Source organism: Rhinolophus sinicus, chromosome 2 (assembly GCF_057876585.1).
Source record: "Rhinolophus sinicus isolate RSI-liver-muscle chromosome 2, RSI-T2T, whole genome shotgun sequence".
In the NCBI taxonomy this organism is placed as follows: domain Eukaryota; kingdom Metazoa; phylum Chordata; class Mammalia; order Chiroptera; family Rhinolophidae; genus Rhinolophus; species Rhinolophus sinicus.
The window spans coordinates 114,597,288-114,622,735 of NC_142502.1; the positions used below are offsets into that span (position 1 = coordinate 114,597,288).

The 25,448-nt window shown below is 59.6% G+C and overlaps 2 protein-coding genes across 7 annotated transcripts in view; both read right to left on the minus strand.

Annotated features, from left to right (window-relative positions):
- The window catches only part of KCNIP3 (potassium voltage-gated channel interacting protein 3), a 68,814-nt gene extending 62,732 nt beyond the window's left edge, over positions 1–6,082 (minus strand). The window contains exons 1-2 of one of the 3 annotated variants that reach the window (XM_074332519.2): positions 6,018–6,082; positions 5,568–5,641 (exon numbers count right to left, since the gene is read on the minus strand). In XM_074332519.2, coding sequence (XP_074188620.2) covers positions 5,568–5,582 — 15 coding nt within the window. In that variant the 5' untranslated portion in view covers positions 5,583–5,641; positions 6,018–6,082. Of the gene's footprint in view, positions 1–5,567; positions 5,819–6,017 lie in introns of those variants that run through there. The other 2 variants (XM_019725869.3, XM_019725868.3) reach the window with 2 other exon arrangements.
- Positions 6,083–11,150: 5,068 nt separating this feature from the next.
- PROM2 (prominin 2) lies at positions 11,151–25,076 on the minus strand. Of its 4 annotated transcripts, XM_019725862.3 has the most exons (24): positions 24,688–25,076; positions 24,036–24,085; positions 23,448–23,650; positions 23,236–23,356; positions 23,020–23,083; positions 22,719–22,808; positions 22,245–22,444; positions 21,836–21,910; positions 20,977–21,040; positions 20,597–20,756; positions 20,102–20,254; positions 19,471–19,594; positions 18,895–18,986; positions 18,688–18,772; positions 16,522–16,668; positions 16,082–16,153; positions 15,338–15,430; positions 15,169–15,222; positions 14,814–14,894; positions 14,521–14,589; positions 13,721–13,810; positions 13,404–13,510; positions 13,050–13,127; positions 11,151–12,828 (listed from the first exon to the last, which is right to left on the minus strand). In XM_019725862.3, exons 1-23 carry the CDS (start codon positions 24,941–24,943, stop codon positions 13,064–13,066), a joined length of 2,514 nt encoding a protein of 837 aa, XP_019581421.3. In that variant the 5' UTR covers positions 24,944–25,076; the 3' UTR covers positions 11,151–12,828; positions 13,050–13,063. The 4 variants fall into 4 exon arrangements, with proteins under 4 accessions (XP_019581421.3, XP_088652068.1, XP_088652069.1 ...); XM_088795942.1 differs by lacking the exon at positions 22,245–22,444 and having other exon boundaries at positions 21,836–21,948; XM_088795943.1 differs by lacking the exons at positions 22,245–22,444; positions 23,020–23,083.
- Between the last annotated feature and the right edge of the window lie 372 nt (positions 25,077–25,448).

The following is a 25,448-nucleotide window of genomic DNA, read 5'->3' on the forward strand; positions in this document are numbered from 1 at the left end:
TAAATAAATAAAGTATGGGGGAAAAAAGAAAAATCAAATAAAATGGCCCCTGTGGCTCCCATGACATTTCTATCGGCTAGATGGTTCTCAGACTTGCTGGTCGGATGGTTTGGGGCAGTCTCCTCCTGGCAGGGCACACTCAGTCCCCAGCTCTTCTGTGCCACGCAAGTCCAAGCTGGAGTCAGGTAGAGTTCTTTCAGAAAGATGCTCTAGTGGAGTGTGAAGGAGGGCTTAGGGACAGTGGGGCAGCAGGCTGACTTGGGGGGCTGCTCAAGTCCAGGAAGGAAAGGGGTCTGAGCCAGGCCCAGGTAGTGGAATGAGTGGCAGAGAGATTTGTGTGAAGGGTATTTAGGATCTGCTGTCACTGTGGGTAGTGATGGAGGGGTCGAGGTGACTCCTCAGTACTGTGAAACCTGTCACTACAGAGATGTAGGAAGCAAAATCCCTCACGCCTTCCAGCTCCCCCAGAATATGGTACAGACCATCGATCATCGTCTGAGAGTCTTCACCACGCCACAGAGAGAGGTCAGATCACTTTAGACAAAGCACAGACCCGGATGCAGACATCTTACTTCATGTCTCTCCACCCCCCACAGGCTCTAGAGAATCCCCAGAGAGTAGCCCAGAGCAGGCTTGGCAGGGGCCACTTATGGGCACACGGCCACCTGTTGTGGTGGGGTGCACGGCTGGAGGCCATGGAGGGTCCTGGGCCACATGAGTTAGGGTATCCAGGCCCCTTCCCCAGAGGTCATGTCATGTGAGCAAATGCCTAGGTGGAAAGCATGACTAAAGTCTCCCAAATGTTCACAGATGCATATAGAAGTTGCAGGAACAGCACCCACTGGATACTGGTTCAGAAGACTCACTTAGCAGGCCTGGGGTGGATTTCAGCAGGTCAATGTTAACTCCGGCAGCTGAGTACAGTGGGAAGGAGTCTGAGCCAGCCGGATATGGGCTTGAATTCTGGGCCCTCACCCCCTGGCTGGGTGACCCTGGACAAAATACTTGACCATTCTGACCTTCAGTTTCCTCATCTGTGAAATGGGGATGATAATGTGCCCTCACAGCCCTGTGGATAAGGTTAACTGAGATGACATATGCAAAGCCCCCAGCAGGAGCAATTATCCCTATTTTCACCTTTCTGATGCCCATATTCCCACCCCTTGACATCTGGCAGGAAGGTCCAGCTCCCTCTGCTCAGAAACACCTGGGATTCCGCACCATCTGCCTCCCCCGAGCTGCTTTGTCTGACTCACTGGGGCCTCACTGCTTAGTTCATCGGAAAGTGAGGCTCAGCTTAGAGCTCTTACCCCTCCAGACAGCAAATGCTGGGCCTGGTCTCTGGGAAGGAGGGGGCTCAGCCTCCCTCTCCCCAAGAGGGCTGCCTGGGGACCAGGCCTGCTCAGAGGGGGGGCTGTCTGGCCCCCCGTGCACGGGACCCTGCAGTACAGGCTGGTTCACTGAGCACCCACTCGTCACCTGCTCTATTTCCATCGCTTGGGCCAGATGGCAGGAAGTGGCAGTGGGCGTTGCAGTCATGTGGCCCCACGGATTTGTGATGAGGAGGCTTCTGGGCTCCTCGATTCTCCATCCACCCCTAAACAGCACCAGATGTGGGCCAGGTAGCTTGCCTGGTGAGGGGGGAGCTGGGTTTTTCATGAGTCCCTGCAGACACTCACATGGCACGTGCATGAGCATACACACACACCTGGGTGCCACCCCTCTCGGAGCACTGGAGCAGGACAAGGGACAACTAGGTTGTCCCTGCCCTGCCTCTAATGGCTGTCACCTCCGCCAGGACACAAGGCCCCCACCCCTTGCTGCCCAGGTGGTGAGGGTGTCCCACTAACCCAGGGGCACTCGAACTGCTCACCGACAACATTCTCCTGTCACAGCCCTTCCCAGGCTCCACTCAGTCATCAGAAAACAGCAGCGTCGACACTGTCTGCAGTATGGCCTGTTGCCGTGTGCTGGGGCCATGGTGAGGGGGTTGGCACAGGACCTCATTTGTCTAGGAGGTTGGTGGTATGTGCTCAGGAAAATGAGACAGAGGAGTTGCATAACTTGTCTGAGGACACACAGCCAGCACATGAAGGGGCTGGAACTGAAGCCGGTTTCCTGATGCCCAGGTAGGTTAACGGCCCACGAGGTGCAGCCACGTCACCTTCCCAGGCCACCTTCCCCTCCTGACCAGGGCCCTGTTGAAGGCAGTGACAGGCCAGGGGTACGTGTGGTGCATGTGGGCGGGGGTCTGTGTCATGGCACTTTAGCGGTGGCCTGAACTCCATCCCCAGCCCCCGCTGGTTACGTGGGGGCTGGGCAGAGGCTATGAGGGTATCTGAGGCCCACATGGGGAGACTGAGGCCCAGGGAGGGGACGGGCCCTGCCCAAGCTCGTAGTCAATGGTGTAGAGTTGGGGCTACAAGTGGCTCTCTGGGGTCACTTCCCAGAATTCCCATCTTGAGAGAGGGCCTCTTGCTTACTTTGGAGGTGTCCATGTGCGGGAGGTAAAGGGGGGGTGACGCTGGGGAGGAGGCAGGAGGTCTGAGGGGTGGGCTGGGACAGCTGGGGGTGGGATGGGCTCCCTCTCCACTGTCCTGCCTCAGCTCAGCTCAGCTCAGCACCACCCCCCACTCTGGCGTCTGCAGGGCCCCTGGGTTCTGTCCCTGTCATATGGCTGCTCTGTGGTTCTAGGATGTGGGCTGATCACAGCTGACAGATATACCTGTTGATGGGAACATCAGTCAGCTGGGGATGAGGAGCTGGCGGGGGGGGGGGGGGGACAGCACAGTGACTCACTCACACTGTGCCCTCCTCCTGGGTCTGAGACCAGCGCAGAAGATCTGCCAAGCCCTGTCCTCTCTCCTTCCTCGCCTAGGAAACCAAGGCTGCTCTTGTCCCCCACAGAGGCTGCATTCAGGGCTCTGCAGCTGTCCTGGGCCTCACCAGGGGCGCCTTGGGGTGGGGCAGGAACAGTAGATGGCCCCAAGCCAGATAGAGTCTGCAAAGCAGCCCCCCGCTCTTGCGGAAGGTTTGATAAGAAAAGGGATCCTGAATTCAAAAATCCTGGGGTCCTTTCCTTTAGAGCTCTGGACCCGCAACCCAGAAAGGGGCTCAGGGTGGCATGGATGACCCAGGGGACATGGCAGCATGGGTTCTGGCTTGTGTGCACTCACTACAGGTTCAGAGGGCGCTAGGGCCACAAGCCCTTGGAGCCAACCCCCAGCTGGGAAGGGGCCCTTCCTCAGCCGCCTGGCCCCAGACGCCCTTCCCCACTGTAGTCTTCTCCAGGAACCACCCCTCCGGCCCTAGGGAAGTGAGCTTTGCTGTAAGACAGAGCTGGGTCCACATCCCAGCTACAACACTGTGTAGCTTGTCATCTAGGGCAGGCCTCAGGTTCCTGGTCTGTGAAATGGGTACAATGCCAACAGCTATTTTGGGGGTGGTACATGGGTCCAGGGAGACGATGCAGGTACAAGACCAGCCATGACCTTCTCGCAGACTCCACCTGGAGGACGGTCTGGTCCCACTTCAACCCAGGGCTTTGATTGTTACCTTTGGAAATTGGGGAGACAATTAGGACCCACCTCCCGCAAGTTTCCCACAGGAAGGCTGGCAGCCAGGCAGGAAGAGATTCGTGGTGCACATGCTGGGCCGTGAGGACATCTCTCTCTGGAGCCCAGGATGGCAGGCGTGCCCACTCCAGCAGAGCCCACAGTTCCGTTCACTCCTCTCATGGAGTTCAAGGACGGTGCTATGCTAGGTGGGCCACTCCCTCCTCTGAGCCTTGGTATCTGCAGAGGGCAGTGGCTGTGCATGCCCTCCTGGGCTGCTGTGAGGAACTATGAATAACTGGGGGTGCATGCAGGAGGCTGAGGACTGGACACCCAAGGGTGTAGCTGCTGACCGTGACAATGACAGGCAGCTGAGGGCAGCTGAGTCCGGCCAACACCCAGCCTGTGCCCTCACTTGCAGCCCCTGCTTCATTAGCAAGGAAGGTGATTTTTCACAGCCAGTGCCCTGGCTGACCTTGCTGAGCCACCCAGGGGCTGCTTCCCCAAGGACCACTGTCCCTGCTTGGCCCAGTACCAGCAGGTATGGGACTCGCTCCAATCTCTGGCCAGGCCAGCCACAGGAAGTCCACTGGCAGGTGTAAGGCCCAGCGAGCCTGTTGTGTGGGTCTACGGACGGCAGTGAGGGACCACAGTGGCCCAGGGAAAGTCAGGTGTACCCACAGGACTCTAGTCACTCGCTCCACCCATCTAGCAGGGGCAGGGGTGGCCAATCTCCCAGGGTGAGCTCTGGGCAGTTTGGACCAACAGAGGAAAGGCAAGAGAAGGGGGCTGTCCCCTGCCTGGGGAAACTTGAGGTGACAGTAGAGAAAGCACCTTTTCAACGTACCCATTGCCATGCTCAAAGCGTTTCATGTCACCACCTCTGGCACCTCTGGGAGATGGGGCACCTGGGCCCCGGGCAGTGTGGCCTGAAGGCAGCCACAAGCCCACTGTTGGCTGCTTGTCCTCACGGGTAAAAGAAACACAGGACTCCATCTCTCGGGGACAGGGGGGTGCGGGGATGCGCGAAGACCATGAGACGCCAGCTCGGCATCCATTCTTTACTCACAAGACTGGGGTTGTATTTGGATCATTTTGCCCTTCCTTCTTTCTCCTTCCTGCTGCCTACTTATGCTAGCTGGAGCTCCTGCAGCCATGTTGGACCTTAAGGGAAACTCAAGAATGGAAGCAGGGACACAGTTGGAGCCTGGGGCCCTGCTGGCCACGGGGCCTCTGTGCCAGCCTTCTATTGCCTCCCTCTGGACTTCTGCACGAGAGAGAAAGGCAACCAGCCTTGTTCAGTCTGTTGTTACTTGGGGTGTTCTGCTGCGAGCAGCCAGACCTAGTGTCCGTGCTTCTTCCTTACAGAGCAAGACTGTCCCAAACATGAGAGGAGCTGCATACCCTCAGGACCCGTTTTCGGAGTGTCAGCTGTATTCTAGGGGTCAGCTTATGTTTCATTCCCTCATTCTTCTTCATTTAATTACTCTTCCTCCTTCCAACACCCCACCACTATTCCTTGAACTGTACCCCAGGCATTTCCTTTGATTCTCTCTCCAACCTCCCAAGAGCCCCCAGAGTGGGAACTATTAGTGTTCTTGTTAGGTCTCAGGGCCCTTTAGGAAGCAGGCATTCATTAATTACTTGAATAATTAAGAGGTGTATTCGTGGAGCATAAGACATCCCCTCCCAGCACACAGCCTGCCCCTGGCTCTGAGGCCCTGGGGCCCAGCTCAGGGCAGCTGCCCCCAGAGATCTAACTGAGCAGGACCAGCCATGTGGCTGACCCAAACCCCTCCTCTGTCCAGCTTCTATCCCACAAACCCCTAAAGCCTCTCCCATCCAAAGGGGGCCCCAGGAGTCTAGCCTCTCAGCCAGGATACCCCAACATTTACTTTCCTCAAAGTGACCCTACAGGGGACAGCAAGGAATGGGCACAAGGCTCCCTGGTCCAGGGCAACCCCAGAAGCCCCAGCCCCCACCCCTCGAGCCTCCTGCCCTGTTGGCGCCTACCTTGGCCCGAAGCATCCGGGGCGCTGAAGGAAACTGTTGCCAGGCTCCTCTCCTCGCCGCCAACGAGATCAGGACTGTCGGGCAGAGCTGGCAGCTGCCTCATGTTTGCTTGGACTGGAGGCTCCTCGCCCGCCCCCTGCCCACCCTCCCCCCTGCCTGTCTCTACCTGCTCCACCCCTTCTGCTCTGCCTCCCCTCCCCGCCCTCCCGCTCTCCTCTCTCCTCTCTCTCCCTCTCTGTCTCTGTCTGTCTGTCTGTCTCTCTCTCTCTCCCTCCCTCCCTCCTTCCCTCCCTCTCTTTTTCTCTCTCTCCTTCTTCTCTCCCCCTCTCTCTCTGTCTCTCCCTCTCTTTCCCCGTCTCTGTCTCCCTCTCCCAGCCACCGTCCCACTTTCTGTATTATTGGTTCCTAATCCTGCCCTCTCAGCCTGGCAAAGAAGTACTGAAGTCCCACCTGTTTGGCTCTCTCGGTGTCCTTTCTGCCTGTCACGGAGTGTCTCTCCCTGTGCCACCTCTGCTCCGTCTCTTTTTCTAACACACACACTCCCTCCCCCCTCACCCCTTGGTTATGGGGAGGGGAGGGTGCATGGGAGGGGTGTCCAGAAAACCTGGGGGAAGGGAGCTCTGATGTGAGTTTCTGCCCCAATGGGGGTGGGGAGCCAGGAGGGGGCAGCCCTCCTCTCCCTGCTGCCCCCTGTCCAGTCCTGCGGGCCCTTTTCATGGACACCCTGTGGAGGGGCCTGCAGTCAAGACCCTCTTGCCACCTCAGCTGCTCCTGGCGTCCAAGGCATCCTCCCTGTGGGGACATCATTCTGGTCCTCAATGGCCTCACAAATAGGGGTTCACCATGCAGGGGTGGTGACAGCTACCAGGGCCACAGAACATGGGTTGCACACAGGGGTCTTCCATCTTTCATCTATCCCCCCCCTTAATTACCTCCTTTTTACCCTACATGGGGTCTCACGATGTGGGGGCTCTCCCAGGTAGCCTGTCATCTGTCCTTGCCTGTGTCCCAGTTTGGAACCCCATGGGGGTGGCTGAGGGACCTCACCATATCTCTTAGGGGGTGGAGGAAAGGGGTGAGGGCCCCTGAGTTTCCTTGGGAGGGGGGCAGACTCCTGGGAATTTGCTCAGCCCCCAGGGAAATCACCCAGGAGCCAGGTGCCCAAAACCTCTGCCAAGTTTCCCTTTTCTGCACCCAGTGACAGCCTGTTCCAGTGGTTCCCATGGAAACAGAGCCTGCGACACCCTCCTCTGCAGCGGGCACCAGGCGCTGGCACGCCCTTCTTCTTTTTTTTTTTAGCCAGCCAGTGAGCTCTACCTCTCAGATCCACAGGGGAGGAGAGTGGCCTGGCACCGTTGACCCACTGAAGCGGGAGGCCACCCAGCTGTCTGGGCCCTGGGAGGAGGTGTGGGAAGCCCCTGCTGCAGCTGTCGTCAGAGGCCGTCCGTGCCAGCCTTTGGCTCTGAGCACTCTCCCACAAGAGACTCACTGAGCACTTAAGTTTTCACAGTGCACTGCCTTGGGAGGAAAGTGTCTCCGTGCGGTGATGAAAGTGAGACCAAAGCAAGTTAAAGGATGTGCCCAGGGTCATAGGCTAGAAAGTGACAAAGCCGGTTTCTTTCATTCCAAAGCTAGCACGGCTGAGATCTTGCCCCACCTCCCAGGCTCCACATACCAGCTTGGGAACTTACCATCAAGCCATGGGCTTGGACTTCCTCTGTCCCACCCTCAGACCAGCGCTGTGCTCTGAAGGCACCCACCCGCCACTTGGCACACCCACTGAACTTCCATGACCCAGAGACACTTCCTTCCAGTTCAAGAGCCTTGAGCTGTGACAGGCCAGGCCCAGGACAACTGCATCCTCCCAGGCCCTCGTGCCCTTGGGCCTTGAGAACCTCCCACTGCAGCTGCCAAGGAGTGCCCCTCATAAAACACAGATTTGGGGCATGTGTGCCCTGTTGTAACCCTTGCCCACCCCCCACCCCCTTCCTCCCCAGGGCAGGTAGGAATGGAGCTGGAGGCCACCCCTGAGAGTGCCCAGCTGGGCTGTGGCACGTGCGTGGGACGGGCAGGCGTTCCCTCAGAGGGTCTGGGACTTTCCAAAGCTTCCCTGGCAGTGTGTCAGACCCAACACAGGTAACGGAAGGAGGGCTGCCTGGACACTGCCAGATGGCTTTCAGCTGTGGTCTCCTCACACCGGGGGTGGGGATGACAATGGGGGACATCAGAGGGGAAAAAGGAGGGGTCAATTCAAGTTTGGGGGCGGGCTGAGATTCCTTATGTTGCCTTTGAGTGGTGAGCCATCTCAGCTGGCCCATCCCACCTTGGCACGGGGCTCACAGCACCCCCGCCCACAGGTTTTAGGGTCTTTTTGGATTTCCTCCATTGCTGCCTATTGCAATCCCCTCCATCCAGGCCCATGGCCAAACCTCCTCCTTGGGAACCCCAAACCTGGCTCCATGGACCCCCATCCTGTACCTTCCCCCTGGGCCCTGGCTTTGCCTATCCCTGGTCAAGGGAAGGAGAAAGAGCGAGAGCGAGAGCGAGAGCGAGAGCGAGAGCGAGAGCGAGAGCGAGAGCGAGAGCGAGAGCGAGAGCGAGAGCGAGAGCGAGAGAGAGAGAGAGAGAGAGAGAGAGAGAGAGAGGGAGGGAGGGAGGGAGGGGGAGAAAGAGAGAGAGAGGGAGGGAGGGAGAGGTGCTCAGTACTCTCAAGGTTTGGGTCCTGGCCCACCAAAAGCCCCTGCCTATGAGGAAAGCCCCTTTGGGTGGAGGGTGGTCTCACCCTGCATGTGGACCTCAAGAAACGTCTGTTGCTGAAAATCAGCCCTCCCTTGATGCTGCAGCCCTCCTTGTCACCGTGAGAAAGCACAGCTGTGCAACTGCAAAGCCACCAGATGCAGCTTTATCCGAGTCTTCCACTGGCCCTCGAACTCTCTCCCGCTGCCCACCCTCCCTCCCGTGGCTGGGTGGGAACCTGGCAGACCCGGGATGCTGCCTGGGAGAAAGACCGCATGTTTCCGCCACTTCACAGCACAGTCTGGGCCCAGGTCCTGGCCACCTCAGGTGGGCCAGGGGCCTGCAGTGGCAGTGGCTACTGTGTAGCTGGCCTTCAGCCCCTGGAACTGTGTGCTGGGTTGGCAGAGGTTTAAAGCTGTTCCTCCATCCTGTGAGCACCCCCACGGGTCCTCAGGGCCTGGCCATTGCTGGGCACTCCCTACCCCCCCGCTAGGGTTTCTCACATGGGCCTCAAGGGAGCCAGGAGCCTGACACCCCAGGCAGCTCCGCCCTCTTGTGGAGGTCTGTTGGCTCTCCAGGCAGCCTCCCGCGCTGGGCCTGAGGGCCCCTCTGACTGCCCCTCACCTGAGGCCCTCCTCTGGGCCACAAAGCAGCCAGCCCGTCTCGCCCTGTAGACTTTGTAGGTGGGGGGAGACATCAGTCCAGTGGCTTTCTCCCCCCTCAGGGATGCACCCTGTGAAGCTCTCTGGGGGCTCTTTATACCCTCCTTCCCTCTGGCTTGAAATGAAGAGAGGACACCCGTCCCTTTCCTTGGGCTCAGCTCACCTCCCCAAATCCCCTACTCTAACCTCAACACCTGACTCCTGGGTCCTCTCAGTGCGGTGGGGGTCCCAGCATGTAAATTCTGCAGCTCATGATAGAGGTCAGGGCTGGAAGAAGTCGTGTCTCCGCACACACCAGCCTCTGCTGCCCGGGGCTCAGTCCACGTCTGTACGATGGATGAAGGCTAACTGCTCCCGGAGGGTGACGTCCACGCACTGCAAGGAGATTGGGCACCTGGGGAAGGGGCTTCATTCCAGCAGCGGGGTGTGTGTACTGGGCTGGCCCCTGGCACTTGGGCCTGGAGACAGGGCTCTGGGAGCGGAATATAGGGAGGGCCTCTCCGTGACCACCCAGAGCAGGACCTCAGGCTGACCTGGAGAATTCCATGTTGCCTGAAATGCCCCAATTATCCGATGATTCCTTGGGGAAGTGTCTACTCAGCCTGCCGTCAGTTTCGGTGCCTGAGTTTTCTCAGCTGTAAATAGGTAAATAGCAGTTCCAGACTCTCAGTGGATTTATGTGAATTGCTTAGCATTTTCTGGTTTACAGTCATAGCTCCATAAATGTCACCTCTGTCCCCTCAGGTAGCCTGAGCAGAACCCCAGCCACGCGGCCCTTGCTTTGCACACCTGAGCCAGCCACTGAGACCTCAGACCCATGTGGGACTGCAGACGTCCTGGCCCATGTGGCCTTTCTTTGGCAGAATCTGCCACTCAGGCCTAAAGGGACTTTTGCTCTGGGATGGCTGAGCTGGACGTTGGGCAGGACTCGCAGGGCTTCCGATCCGTCCTCTGCCCTGCCACAGGGACAGCATGGACACCTGTATCAGACCTCCTTGGACACAGGCCCCCCACACACACCCCCACATGGAATGGGGACTGGCTGCGTGCCCAGGAACCTCCAGGGCCACAGGACCAGGGGCCCTGAACCCAAAACCTGGCTGGACTTCAAGTTGTCAGATCTTGAACCAGCCATGTGGCTTCTGAGAGCTGTTTTCTTAACGTGTGACAGGGTGGTCCCCAACCCCTTCGGTTAATGTCGTGGTAACAGATGAGATCGTGACTACCAAGGAACTTTGTTTCACACATAAAGTAGGATTTGCATTTTAGAATCCCAGCATTTTAGAATGAAGGAAATGTGTCATGTATTTTTTTCTGTGGCTATTTCTTTCTCGCTGTCACCTGCCAAGTGCCACCACCATTCCCAGGTAACCAGAGCTTACAGTAATACTCTCCAAAGTAAGCTTCTTGGAAAAGGCAGTGGCAGTGCCAAGATTTCTGGACATTAAGTTCAAAGACAGGCAGCCTTTTCCTATTTCACAGGGGACATTGAGTTCATTTTTCAGGACTACTAGTTCTGATCACTGTGGACTAGGCCACTGGACTCAGTCCCCAACCTAGGACAACTCAAAGGCTGCTCCAAAAAACTAGTATATCTGCTTGGGGGTCCTGGGGAGCAAACAAGCCAGTGAGGAATCACAGGGCCAAGATCGGGGGAAGGAAGGAACCCAGAGACGTGTGCCTGGCTTGTGGGGCGATTCTTCCCAGGGTCCCGCTGGTCCCAGAAGATACAATCTGCTGAGCAGAGGTGTCAACAGCTTCTGGGGCTAAGGACGTAAAAACTAGGCCAACCAAGAGGAGGGGTGCCTGCAAACCTTTCTTGTTTGGGGCTTGGGAGCCCTGAAGGCTTGGCCCCCAGAATACAGATGAACTGGAAGCAGGTCAGCCTTCTGAGGGGTTGCAAGTTGTCTCAGCCCCAGAAGGCAGGGAAGCCGTCCTGGGCTGCTACACCCCAAGCCACGTGCCAGGTGTGAACATGACCCTCCTGGGGGGAAACAACTTCATCTTACAGCTCAAAGTATTTCTACAGGTGTCGGATATAATGTGTGGGACTCAATCAAAAATCACACAAAACCAAACCAACAGAAACAACAGACACTGGAAACAGACTCATGGAGGCTCTGAGGTAGGAGTTATTAAAGTAACTATGCTTCATATGCTGAAATACATCAAAGATAAGAGGCAGTTTTGATAGAGAGCTGAAAATGATTTTTTAATAATTTCCCATCAATTTCATACTTAAAACACAGGACGCTATAACTTCCCTGCATGGGGCGACAGATGAGAAATGAGAAGAAATCTTTGGGCAGAGCCGAAAAGGCAACTGTGGTACATTCAGGGACGCTGGTGCAAGCGTGTGTCTGCAACAGTGACAGTATGGCATGTATGCGCCATCCTATTCCTAGCAGCAAAACCTAGCAGCTGGTTTGTAAGAAGCAATTAAACACAGACACTCCCAAAACTCGGCACACCACGATCTGAAAGCCCCTTGCACAGGCCCCGGGCTCTTGGCCCCCGGCCCAGAGCAGTCATGGCAGGAAGTAGCAGCATTTGAGCATGTGTTTTGCGCCAGGCCCCGGCCAAGGGCTTTCCACGCATTGTCACGTTTTTCACAGCCCTGTGAGGAGGCTATGACCCTTCTCTATTTTATAAATGGAGAAACTGAGGCCCAGAGGCCACATAACATGTTCGAGGTGCCCCCAACAGGCATTAGAGTGGGCACGCAGACCCAGGTCTGCTGCTGCTGGGTGGGCCCCTCCCCACTTGCTAATTTCTGGGGGAATCCCTGGATGCCTGTGGCCAGAGGAGGCCTTAGGTTCTCCTTTCCACAAACACTCATTAAACACCAACTGTATACAGGGCCCTAAGCTGGGAGACCTAGTGTTAAGGACCCAGGGCCAAGGCATGGGTAGTGACAGCACTATAATGGATAGGAGGGCCTGTCCGTCTCCTCCTCTCTCTCCTCTTCTTCCCACTTCTGGAACTCAGGGTCCAGCATGCAAAGAGGGCACAGGGATGGACCAGGGATGACCTACGCCACACGCACAGGAGAAGGAATAAGGACCGCAGAGCAACGCCTGTGTCGCCACCAGATCTCTCTGGGTGGGGCTTCCTTCTGGGGAGCCAAGGGGAGGCCCCCTCCAGCCCATATCCCAGGTCCCTTCCCGGGGAGCCAGTGCTCAGAGAGGAGCTGAGGGACAGTGGCACTGTTTCCAACACAGGGTGCAGGCAAGGGGCTCAGCCTTCAGACCGGCTAGGGGGCCAGGCAATCCAGGCCGGGGTCTGTGGAGGGTCCCGGTGGAGGCAGTGGTGGCCCCTTGCCTGCTTGGTGGCTTTACCTGATTAATTTGGTCAGGCAGGAGGGGTCCCTGGGGTCCAGCAGGTAGTGAGATAAGGTAATGGAAGGACAAGGGCAGAGCTTCCCTGGGGGAGGGGGCAGAGTGAAGCTGGGGCAAGTGGGGAGGGCAGGTGAGGATGGGGGCCAGGACACTGGAGAGGAGTGGGTGGGCAGGTGCAGGCAGAGGGGCAGGTGGTGACAGAGCAGGGTGGGCAGGGCCCGCCCTCCCAAGAAGCTGAGGAAGAGGTTCTAACAGGTGGAGAACAGCGTCTTCCTGGTGCTGACACATTACAGTGAGGAGGAGACGGGACAGACACCTGGGTTGGCTGTGTAGCTCGGCAACAATTATGTGTGTTTTTGAGAATGAAAGAAGGGGGTCATGCGCAGACAGGGGATGGGATGGGGTCAGGAAGCTGGAATTGGGGGACACCAGCCTGGGCTCAGGGGGCAAGAGAAATCTTCTGGTCTGGGCCAAGTCAAAGGGGAAGGCAGGCAGCCCCGGGCATCAGCTTGCAGCTAGAAAACCCTGTTATGGATTCAGAACGAGACAGGTAAGGGAGAGGGAGAGGCAGCAGAGCTGGGCCTGTTGGTCTCGCTGCTGGATGGACCAGACCCAACATCCAGACCCCACCAAGTCCCCCAACCTTCCTGCTCTCCTGGGCCCTAGAGACCCGAGATCCAGCCCCATCCTTTCCTCCTCACTCACGCCCCCACCCCTGGCACCAAGGAATTAAGTGGGGGACTCACCTACGGGGGAGGTCCTACAGCTTCAGGGAGGTGACCCGGGGAATGTGGAAGAGCTGTGTCTCCTCGGAGCTGCTGGAGCTGTGGTGTCACAGAAAGAGTGTGAGTGGCCCCCGCACAGACCCTCAGCCCCACAAAGGGACAAACCCGGAGACCCGATCTTCCTGCCTCAGAGGCTCTCCGGGGGCGACAGGATCCTGGCAGATACGGGGCATGACACGGAGGAACTCCCTGGCCCTGGGACTCCTCAGGGCCAGCATGAGCTTCCGTGGGTTGGGGCGTCTCTGGAGGGGTATGGCAGGGTCTGGGGCGCGGTGGCTGGGAGGACGCCTTCCTGGGTCCCAGCAGCCCCCTCACCTGAGGCGTTTCCAGACGGGATGGCAGTGTTTGGAAGTCTTCATAGCGAAGATGACGCTGGGGACCAGGAAGAAGGCGCAGCAGCCCAGGCAGAACCAGAAGGCATTCTGGGACAGCATGGGGGTGCTGACGGGGCTGGGCGGCCACTGCTCCCTGCCGCTCTGCACCCCAGCACCCCACTGAGTCAGGGAGGGGCCTGGGGGGGTGTTCTCAGGGCTGAGGGGAGGGCTGGAGAGCGTGCCTGGGGGCACCTCGCCTCACCTCATGCCCTGCTCACAAGCACCACCCAGGAGTCCAGATGAGCTGGGGGTACTCACCCAGGGGTCAGCCATCATGTCACACAGGATCACACGGCTGTTATCCAGGGCTCCGGAGAGGGGCTGGCAGGTGGCGATGTGCTGAGTCACCTGTGGCATCAACATGAGGCAAGTACACCCAGGCCCATAAGTGCATACTCCATGGGCAGACACAGGGGTTGACAGGGACACAGATAGACCCAGGGCCACAGCTGTACAGACACATGCATGCAGGAACACAGAGACATGAGGACACACCGACGGGCTGAGCTCCTGCCCTTTTTGTTTCCTGCACCAGGCTGTATTAAGCCCCTACTATGTGTCCGACACTGTGCTTTCAGTCACATTCACTGAGAGGCAACATGTGTGTGCCTGGTGCACACGTGTGCACACACTCACACAGGCATGCACACACACTCAGGGTTAAGCAAAGTCCCACCAGCTTCGTGTGACACCTAGAGGCTGGGGTCAGCGAGCGCCTACAGGAGCAGGTAGGCTTGGGGGCAGGGTTGCCCTCAGACAGGCTGGGCAAGGGGCCAGCACAAGAGGGGCATGGGGGTGAGGTGTGGACAGCACGTCCTGGAGTCACAGCTGGCACCACTCACACTCAGGCCTCAGAGAAGCGCTGCTGGAGGGTGAGTGGGCAGATCCCAGCCAGTGAACAGGGGTGTGGCTGCCAGGTTTGGGAGTCTGGGCTCCATCCTGAAGGCCCAGGGCATCCCCAGCGGGGAAAGGTGCAGAGCAGGGTGAATGGCTGGTTCACAGGGAGTGAGTGATGACTCGTGGCTCTGAGGCCAGGAGCGGGTGTGCGCCCCACTCACCTCCTCTCTCACCCAGGCCGTGTACTGGGAGAAGTAGCCCATCTCCCGGGTCAGGAAGCACTCACTTTCCTGCAGGAGAGAGCGAGCCCTGGGGTGGGAGGAGGCTCAGGAACGAGCACCCAAGCCCTTATGTCTGGCACCATCAGGACAGGCTGAGCTGGCTCCCCTGGGGACCCCACTGAGGGGACAAGGCTGGCACAGAGGCCTGGCGTGAGCCTTGTGAGCCTTAGCCCTTCACCTCAGCCTTTCTACCCACCTCTGGCTCTGAAGCAGCCCCTCCACCCCCCACTCACATTCCTCAGGATACGGGTGGCCCAGGCAGGCAGCTCTCCTTTCAGATGAGTGACCCTGTCCATGACACGTGAGGTCTCCAGCTGGGGGAGAGGAGACCTGCTCAGTCAGGGAACAGCCACTCATTTGTTAATTCAACATATAACACACAAATACTAAGTTTGGCCATAAGGACACAAAGGTCCAAAATGGTAGTCCTCAAAAACCTGCCCACCCACCCCGAATTCTTCCCACTCCAGCCCTCCACCTCCGGTGGGACTGGCAGAGCAGATGAGGTCCCAAGCCAGCTGGGCCTCTTCTTCCTCCCGCCCTCAGCTGCCCGCCTGCTGCACCCACCCTCCCATCCCCAGAAGCCACCTGGAGCTTCGGTGCTGAGGATGCCAGCACTCTGACAGTGACGTTGAGCTTGGCCTGCGGAGGATAGATGGGGGCGGTGAGAGGAGGAGGGCGGGCGCTGGCCTCCTCCTTGTGCGCTCCCTGCGTGCCCTCCCCCCCAGGCCCCTTCTCCCTGGGCCTCCTGACTTACCACAAGGCTCTGCTGGGGCAGGACCTTCTCCTGGTAGAGGTTTCTGAGCCTATGGGCCTCCTCCTGCAGCTGCTTCCCCAGCACAGAACTGCCCTGAGAGGGGAAGGAGACAGATGGCCCCGTGCCCAGGACAGGACAGCCTTTGCCAGCATATCCCTTACAAAACCGTTCAAGCAGACAGGCTGAGGGATGTCAAAGTGCTGGCTCAGAGATGGAAAACCGAGGCCTCCTGGGCCCAAGCTGGGTTTGGGGGGCCTACACCCAAGTTCTAGGCCCACCGCCAGCTCGCTGGATGCCCCTAAGTCAGCCACAGAACCTGTCTGAGCGGCAGTGGCATCCACTGAAACAGGTGGGGTCTGTATGATGTCTGGGAAAAAATGTTTCAAAGTCTAAATATTTACAAATACAAAAATGCTCTTTTTTTCCCACGCCGTCCTTAGGGCGCCTGTCCCAGCGGATTCCACAAGCAATGAGCACTTAGAAATGCCTGTCTGACTGTGTGATATTGGACCAGTTACTTCATCTGATCTTTACAGATGGAGAGAACGAGGCCCAGACATGTTGAACGACCTGCCCTTCAGCCCTGTGGGGAACCCCGAGCCTCACTGGTGGGGGCCCTCAATCCCCTGCCTCTGCCCTCCTTCCCCCCCCCCCCCCCACCCCCCGCACCCGGTCCAACCACGCCCACCCTCTCCCACCACCCAGGTCTCGCCCTGACTCCTGCCTGCCCTGTTCCTTTCTCACTTGGGTCTGGGCCAGTTCTTCAAGCTCATGGGCCAGCTTCTCCATGCTGGTGTTCACCACGGGCTTCTGGATCTGCAGGCAGATGGAGAGGCCACGAGGGAATGAACCCCAGCTCCCCGGCCCCAAATTCCCAGCCTTTTCAAAAGTACTGCACACCAGATCAGTCTGCTGAGACGCATCAGCCACAGAGGGTTTGACATATGTCAGACATTTTCCATTAGGATTCCCCAAGCAATACGCTGGGGATGGGGACACAGTCACTCCGCTCCATCAGGATGGGGGTGCACTAGGACAGGCCTGGGGCACGTAGTCTGGGGACACGGCCCAGGGACATATGGGGGAGCCAAGGGAAGACAGAGGGCCGGGACAAGGTGAGACGCACCCCCAGCTCCTCTGTGGGTGTGTTCTGCGGTGGTTTGGCCGGGGGACCCACTGCTGACCTGGAGGAGGAAGCCAGGGTACTGAAGGCCCCCAAGCCCGCTGCTCTGCAGGGCCCGCAGGTCCCGGTGGCCAGCTGGGCTCAGCAGGTCCACGCTCTCCAGGTCCACCTTCAGGTTTGGTAACTCCTGCTCCAGGCTGGCCGTGTACTGGGAGGGAGAGGAGTGGGTGGGGGCACGCCCAGCCACTGAGCCAGGACCCCAGAGCTGCTGTCCTGGGGAAGGCGTCCCCAGATATTCTAGATACCCAGAGCCCCCAACCTGACACTCCCAGCCCCAGACAGGCCCCCAGCAGGCTTCCCCCTTGTCCCTCTCTCCAACCCACCCCACTGAGCCCCAATCTTCTTCATCACCTATCTGGCCACTGGACAGCAACACAGACCTTTCCTGACCACCCAGGACAAAACAGCTTCCCAAACCAGTGTTTATCATATTGCCCTGTGTCAAGGTCTTCAGAGAGCCTGTCGCTATGACATTATTTATGTGTGCACTTGTCTGTTGCCATCAGCTCCACCCATTCTGAAGGAAACCCTCGGTATCTCGAGCAAAGGCTCACATGGGGTGGGCACAAGACAATGTTGAGTGTGGAAAAGAGAATGAATGAATGAATGAATGAATGAACACAATCATATTTCCAAGACAGTTTAAAAAGGGACGCTCAGCATTTTCCAGCCATTGCTGGAGATTTAGAGGGCATGACATTCAGCCCTGGTGTTTAACAGATGAGAAACTGAGGCCGGAGGTGTCACAGCAGGTCAGAGAAAGGAGCTCAGCTCTGCTCCTGTCCCCAGCCCACCGCTCCTTCTTCCCCAGGGGGACAAAGGACTAATCCTGTCTCAGAGGCCTCAGTAACAGACGGGATGGGAGATGTCTGAAGACGAGCAGAGCTGTCCTGGTGCCCCCGAAAGCACCCTCATCACACTCATCTTTGCCTCCTTAGCGCCTTAGCGTTTCCTGAGGACAAGCGCTCACAAGATCACATTTGATATGTTGCCACATGGCCCCTGCGGACCACCTAGTCCTTCTGAACCTGAAGCCCCATCTGTCCAGACTCTTGTGTGAGCTGGACCCCTCCCCTCCCAGCACCGGGGCTGAGATCCCTCCCCAGGGGGGCCATGGCTCTCTGCCCAGAGCCCCTCTGCCCAGGCTCTGCTGCAGCCCTCCCTGGGCAGCCTTCATCCATGGGCAGCGTCTGTGGCCTAGCCCCCCGATATCGCCTGCTTCATGGGCCTCTCATCTGCTCAGACACGCTGCAGGAGGAGGAAGCTGAGGCCTCACTCAAACTGCCCTGGTTATACAGTTTAAGGCATGCACTTGGCACTTGGCATGCACATGCACTTGGCACTGACATCTGGACCACGTGGCTAAGCGGTTGGCGGGCTGAGAATGGCTGGTGGGTTGGAGAGGAGGTTGGAAGGGTCTCAGAGAGGGTGGAGAATCAGGAGTCAGCGTGCTGGGGGTGGGGAGGGGAGATGTGGCTTTTCCCAGGATCTGTTTGGGAAGGCCTCCCGAGGGGCCCTGGGACTCAAGGCACCTCTCCCCAGTCTCCCTTAGGCGTGGAGAGAGAAAAGGAGGTAACGCACTGTCAAGAGAACCCACTACCCAAGTACATGCCCTCTTGTGAACTAGCTCTTCCTTCTGTGTCCCACAGCTCTCTTGTCTGCTTGGATCCACCTCTGCAGTTCTACACACCACCTTCTGGCAAAGTCCAGGGCTAAGGGATCAAATCCCGCCACCCCCTCCTGGCTGTGTGAGCTCAGCAAGGGGCCTGGGGGAGCTCTCCCCCTGTGGTGCCCAACTTCTTCACCATCGTTTGTACTGTCACCCCATCCTGACTGCCACATCCCAGCCAAGGCCTGTCCCAGTCAGGACACACACACCCTCTGCTTCTCACTCATTGTCACCAGCACCTCAGCTGTGTCCCATTTACTCGAGCACAGTGCTCAGAGCTGGTCACAGACTCTAGGCACTCACCTGTGCACCTGGGAACCCCAGAAACCTCCTGGGCTCGGGCCCCGGACCAGGCCCTGAGCTGGCACCTGAGGCCTCTGCCCCTGAGGCACCTCAATTGCTTCTCAGGGGCAAGGAGATGGTCCCACCACAGAAGCAAGGCCAGAGGAGAGGGATCTGCAGGAGGGGCCCCCACAGCCTTCTGGAAGACTCCCTTACCTGGCTCATATCCAGGTACGTCTCCAGGTCGTAGGAGTCATTGAGCTGCAGGACCCTCCAGAGCGCAGCGCCTTCCCTGCACTGCCTGGGGAGGAAACATGGGCATCGGAGACAGCCCGGGACGGCTGGTGGGGGCTGACATCCCTGGATGGGACACCCACCTCGGCCCCTCCTCACACGCTGGCCCCGCCCAGGCTTCCCACTCACTGATAGGCCAGGAGAATGCTGACGTTCTTCTTCAGGCCAAGAAGGTGGGACAGGTTCATGGACGAGGGCAAGTTCCCTGGGGTGTCAGCAAACTGGAGATGGGTTAGGGGGAAGTGAGCTGGAGCAAGGAGGGCCGGGCCCTGCAGTGCTACCCGGGCTCAGCAGAGACCACATCCCTGTAACTCCATCCCTGTAACTCCAACTCCAAACCCGCCTCCCACTCAAATCACCCTGGGCCCTAACGCCCAGCAGGGACCCTTCCCATGAATCTCGGGGATGGGGGCAGCCTGGGCTGCAGCAGACAATCTGGGCTCACCTGCCAGAAGCACTGGGGAACCAGAACAGAGGGGCTCAGGTCTGGGTGCCAACCCTGGGGGTCTCTGCCCAGACCCAGGGCCTCACAGGCTGTCTCCCACTCTTCACCCATTGGTGGTTTTCTGTCTTTCCTGGGCTACGTCCATCCTTCCCCCGTGCCTCTCTCCCTCTTGCCCCTGTGGCGCCCACTTCCGTCTAACGCTCTTGCCCTGCTCACATCGCCCTGCACCTCCTCTGGGCCCCAGGGCGGGGCAGACGCACCTCGTAGAGCTGCCCGCTCTCCCAGCTCCGGCACACCAGTGTCTGCACGTTGCCGCCCACCAGGAAGGTGGAGAAGACAAGGAGGATGAGGGGTGCAGCAAAGAGGCAGCTGAGGCACACCCCCCTGGGGAAGGCGGAGAGGCGGGGTGAGAAGGGGGACCCTCTGTCCCCACCTACACCTTGGACCAGGTGGTGAGCGATTTGGCCCCAGGGCAGATACCGCTGGGGAGAGAAACTTGGAGGACTCCGCCACCTGGGTCAGGTGTCAGAACTGCTGACTGTGCCCCCCAGGTTTGCCTCCATCCCCACCCAATCGCCAGTTTCCTGGCTGACCCTGGCACTGTCCCCCTCTGGGCCCAGGGCATAAAAAGTGACCAGCTCCAGAGCTCGGCCCTCAACAAGGCCACCTGGCATGGCTAGTCATGACCTGCCAGACGAGGACACTGAGGCCGAGATGGGTTAATAACTGGCCCAGAACCACCCACCGAGTCGGTGCCAGAACCAGAAGCTAAACCCCATCTGTCGACACCTGGGACTCACTCCTATAGCCACACAGAGCGGTCTGTGGGCATAGAGGCACCTGGTGCCGGTGGGACAGAGAGACCCCACCCCTCTCTGCAGCCCTTCTTACACATTGAGGACTCGGGCTCCAGCTCTGCCCTTGGCTCCTGAGTGGCTGGGGTCCTGCCGGGCAGACAGCCCCCAGATGCCCAGGTTGAGGCCCACCAGGTTACAGACCACCACGAGCAGGACCACAGAGCACAGCACGCAGCCCACAATCCACCTGCCACAGAAAGGGTGAGGGTGTCACTGGGAAGGGACAGGCTGCCATAGGACCTAGTGGCTGAGTGGGGCCACTAAACCCAAGGCTGAGGCTTCAGATGTGTAGATGTGGACACGTCCTAGAGCCTCCCTGCTCCTATGGGGTCCCCAGGCTCAGATCTTAAGGGCACACAGCCAAGGTGGGGACACAGGGGCCCAAGCAACATGGGATCTTGGCTTAAAGGAGGCAGAGGCTTAGTACAACCAGGGGTTGATGGGGGCTGGAATCAGCCCGGTAGCCAAGAGGCTGGGTTACCTACCCGAGTTGCCCACCTCCCACCCCAACCCCGCAGGGCCCGAGCACCTGTATTTCTCGTATCTCTGCACCTCCTTCAGGTAGGGGCGGCTACTGTTTTCCACCTTCTCCAGGGCCTGGCTCCAGCGATAGGCTGCCTCCCAGTTTGGGAACGCTTTGGCCAGTGTCTTCAGCCCTCTAGGCTGCTGGGCCACTGCCTTCTTCAGCTCTGCCCAAAGCAGTGGGGACTTATGGGACGGCAAAGGCACCAGGGGCCCAGGGAGAAGGATGGACAGGACCCACGAAGAGGACCCACTCTCCATCCAGGCCCAGCCAAGAGGACAGGCTTCACCATCCTCACTGCCCCACTCCTCTCAACAGCCTCTTGGTAGGGGTGGGGTGGGGGTGGCAACCTGGGCAGCCAGCCTCGCCCCTGGGCAGGGGCTTACCTTTGACCACATCGGCCATCTGCAAGGAAGCCAGGAGCGGGAGGGCATTGAAGGTGTTGTTCTCCTGCCAGAGCAAAAGACAGCTGTGCCTCCTGCTCTCTGCCTGGTATCCCAGCTTGGGAACCCCGACATCACCAGGCCCACAGGGAGAGCTTCCCCCTTAGGGCTCCCAGCTCAGGGAGTCAGGAGACAGGCTCCCCTTTGTTCTCTGGGTCGATGGCTTCTTCTCCCCTCCCTGGGCCTAGCCTGACTCAACTCCACACCGTGCTCCTCGGACACCCCTCCTTTCATCCCCAGCCCTCCCGCCCAGCCCATTGCAGTAGACTCCCGGCCATCCTCTCATCGCCTCCATTCATCCTGCACACGCCCGCCAGATCGATTTCCCTAAAGTCCAGCTGCAACCTACTCTTCCAGCCTCAGCTCCCACTTCCTTCCTCCTGAAACCTTCTGCTCCAGCCTCCCAGCACCGCTGACTCACTACTTCCCCAACGTGGGCATTTCCAGGGCCTGGGTCATAGGTGTGGACTCACGCTGCATCTCCACCTCAGCCCATTTCCACCCGGGGGAGCCTGCCTGCCCCCCAGGGCTCAGCTGCATGCTCACCCCCTTACCACCCCCCTGAGAGCCCTGGATCTTGCTTCTGAGTTCCAGGTCTGCCTCCCCCACCAGGCTGTGTGTACTTGAGAACTGGCATCAGGAGATTCCAGCCCAGGGTGCCATGTGACAGGTGAGGCCCTGACTTGACCCAAGTCTTAGGTTTAACTGCATTCTCACCCCAAAAGGGGGACACGGAAGCCCCTCACTTGTGAGCTCCCAAGCAGGTGAGGGAGAAGTCAGGTAGACAGAGGCAGGCACTCACCTCCTGGACCATGCTAGAGAAGTTGGCCTCTGGGACGTCCTTCAGTCGATGAAGGACATCGTCCACACGGGTCACCTGAAAGTGGGGTAATGACGAAGGCCTGCTAGCGATCCCTGAGGGAGGATGGGGGGCAGAGGTCGCTGAACATCAGTGTCCTCGTGTGCAAAATGGGGACCAGAACAGCCCTCCTGCCATGGTGGCAGTGAGAACTCAAGGAGCTGATACACGTGATGTCATGGTGCAGTGCATAGCCCAGGAAAGCGGTTGCCCCTCAGCCAAGATGGCCATCATTAGCCCTGGGTGTGTGGAGGGGGTGGGGTTTGCCTCAGGAAACACCGGAACCCAGGCTGCCCGGGGCCCCTCGGAGCCTCAGGACCCCTTGCTCTAAGGGCCTGTGTCCAGCCTGCACCTGGCTGAAATCAGCTCCCAGCTCCAGGTCACCGGCCTGGCGCAGGCTCTCCGCACAGCCCCGGCAGCCCGGCTCCTGCAGGAGGTCACGGAGTCGCTCACGGCACACAGAGAGGGCCCGCTCCAGGTCCTGCTGCCTGTCCTGCAGCTCCAGCAGGGTGGTGTTCAGGGCCCGGAGGTGGTCCACAGAGACCTGCAGGGCTGGGACCCCACCCACACCTGCACTGAGCAGTCCCCACTGCTGACTCATACTCACAGGCCTCCTCCCCCCAGCCACAGGGACCTGCCCATTTCAACTTCTGTCTTATCAAGGAAACAGCCCCAGGCCACGTGTTAAGGCAGGATGTGTGCTAAGTGCCCGAGGGGATCCCAGGATAAAGCCAGGGGCCGGGCTTGCTGAGGCAGCAAGAGAAATCCAGGGCTGAGTGAGGTGGGGCGCCTCCCAGATACCACCCAGGACGCTGGTCTCGCTCACCCTGGCCCAGGTTGCGCAGTGAGGCCAGCATGTCATACACCGTGCTCCTGAGCTGGCTGTGGATCGTGCTCCCGAGGCTCGTGGCAATGTCTGGAGAGCACAGGGCAGGCTGCACACTGGCCCCCAGAAGCTAAGAGCCCTCAGGCCTCCCCAGGCCAGGCACAGGGCTCTGCCCAGGGTGGCTGCTGTGCTGCCAGCGGGGCCCGATCCCCACCCCTGTGACGGTGTCCTAGGTGGAGCCCAGGACGAGGGGATGAGAGGAGAGGGCCCCTCAAGGCAGGCCTGGGGTTGTAATCCTCACCATCCAGGTCCTTCAAGACATGTTTCTGGGGCAGGGAGAACTGCTGTGCCACAGCTTGCAGCTCCTAGGCGCACAGAGCCGTGAGGCTGTCATCGTGTCACCCGATGGCCCCCTCCGGTCCCTCCCCAGCCCTTCCCGAGGCCCTTGGGCACTCTGTCCTGCCTGGGGCTGGTGTTCATGGTGGCATGTGAGAGTGAAGTATGACTCGGTGCTCACCTGGGGGACATCGGAGACCAGACCCCGGAGACTGAGCAGCATCTGTGGCACGGCCTCGGCACTGGGGCCCGTCTGCTCGTGCACACGCTGGTTGGTGACAAAGGCACAGACGACACCAATCCTGCAGGCCAAGGGTGGAGGAAGGGGCTCGCTGGATGCCCGTGGGCACCTTGGCCCTGCTCACCCCTCCCGCTGACTCAGGCGCCCCTCACAGCAGCACGAGGGTGGTCAGCAGCAGGAAGGTCATGAAGGTGCCGCGCTCACAGGCCAGCTCCTTGTGCTCCATCTTCGCTGGGCCCCTACAGCGCCGGTGGCCGCGGCAACACCAAAAACAGAGCCCGGCAGTGGGCACCACCAGGAGGTAGAGGCCCGCGATGACAGCGCACACCACGTAGCCTGCCTCGTATCGCACAACCTGGGAGGGCGGCAGGGCGGCAGGGCAGAGGAGCTGGCTAACGCCACCGGACACCAGAGGGCAACCAGAAGCAGGGGTGCACACGGAGGGGCACTTTTATGCATGTCCTTGAGCCCATGTGAGGTGCACGTGTCCTTATTGTTGTTTAGCACTTAAAGCTGAGGAAAGTGCCCTCCAGGGAGCTCGGGGCTCCCTGCAAATCCCAGGGCGTTAATGGCAGAGCTGCAGTTTGAAATCAGGCCTGCGACTGCAGCGATCACAGAAGAGGAGAAGGGATGCCCTAGACCCCACCCTGGGTGGCAGCCAGCCAGGAGGGCGGAGCTGAGGGGCCTTCCTACTTCTGCCTCTCAGGCTCTGCCTTGGACTCCCTTGGGCCCCGCCTCACCTCATCCACCTTCACGGAGGCCGGTTCATTCAGCAGGGCCCTCACCAGCTCTACGGAAAGAGTCAAGCCGGGGCTGGGGGACAGCGACTGCCTGCCCCTGTGCCCTCCCCCACTGCCAGGTGAGGGTGGGCATTCCAGAGAGGCTCCTTCCACCCCCAAAGCCCAGTGCCATCATGCCCAGGCCTCAGGGCTGCCACAGGAGATTGTGGCTGAGGGGAGGCCTGGCCAAGCCCTCCCTACAGGTGGGCCCTGCTGCAGGAAGCCACCAGCCTGGTTAAAAGCAGAGAAAGGCCTGGCCCAGCAGCCCTTCCCGTCAACAGACAGGGGACAGGCTGAGGGGGCCCTGCAGTCCCCCCCGCCCTCAACCCCCAGCACCACTAGACCCAGAGAAAATCTTGGCCAGGTCTCTGGGAACTTCTAATACAATTTCCTCTATTTTAGGATGGAGAAACAGGCTCAGAGAGGAAAAGGGGCTCGCCCAAGGTCGCACAGGGAGGTACTGGAGGGGTCTCCAGGAGATGCCCCTGGGCAGGAAGATGGAAGTGGAGACTGCTGGGGACCCTGCCCTTCAAGCGCCCCACAGTGGAGGGCAATAAGCGTGCTGGCTAGGACCCAATCCCTCCCGAGGCCGGCCGGGGGAGGGCGCACTCACCGGTAGGGAAGGGGTTGAGCTGCACCGCGGAGAGGAAGCTGCGCACGGTGCCGTAAAGGTGGTCCAGGGGGCCCGGCGCGCGCACGCGAGGGGCCAGCCACCGGGACCTGGCCGCTGGCACGAAGGTCAGGTGCGCAGCCGGGCCAAGGGACACGCAGTCCGCTGCCCACGACCCCGGCAGGCTCAGGGCCAGCATCAGGCCCAGGCCCAGGCCCAGGCCCAGCAGGGGCGCCAGGAGACCCGGTGCGCGCGCCATGGGGTCGCCGGTGGCTGTGGAGCAGGCAGGAGCGGGTCTCAGGCGGCAGAGAGTGTGGTCGCAGCGCGGGGCCAGCCGTGCATCCTTCGCCAATCTCCCGTCCCTGGGCGTTCAAAACTGGCCCGACGGGTTTGGGCTCCCGAGCTACCTGGGTGCCAGCCCAGAGCGCTGGAAGGACAGGGCGGAGGCCTGGAGTAGGGGGGCAGGGCCTGGTCAGACCCGCCCTCAGAAGCCTGGGGTGGGAGCCTGGGCCCCTCACCCCTCCTCAGGTCCTCCTGGGAGGGCTGCTTCCCAGACAGGTAAGGGACACATTCAGTGGCCCTGGGTTATCTAGGGTCGCCCAATTTCAAGTAGTATATTCCATGCCCAGATCCAGTAGCCCAATCTGGGGGCTGGGAAAACAGCCCCCCAGGGAGCTCTGTTCCATGGGTGGCAAGATCAGCCTCACAGGCCCAGGACCCAGACTCCTCCCCCAGCTCTCTCTGGCCTGCTGTGTCCCCTCAGG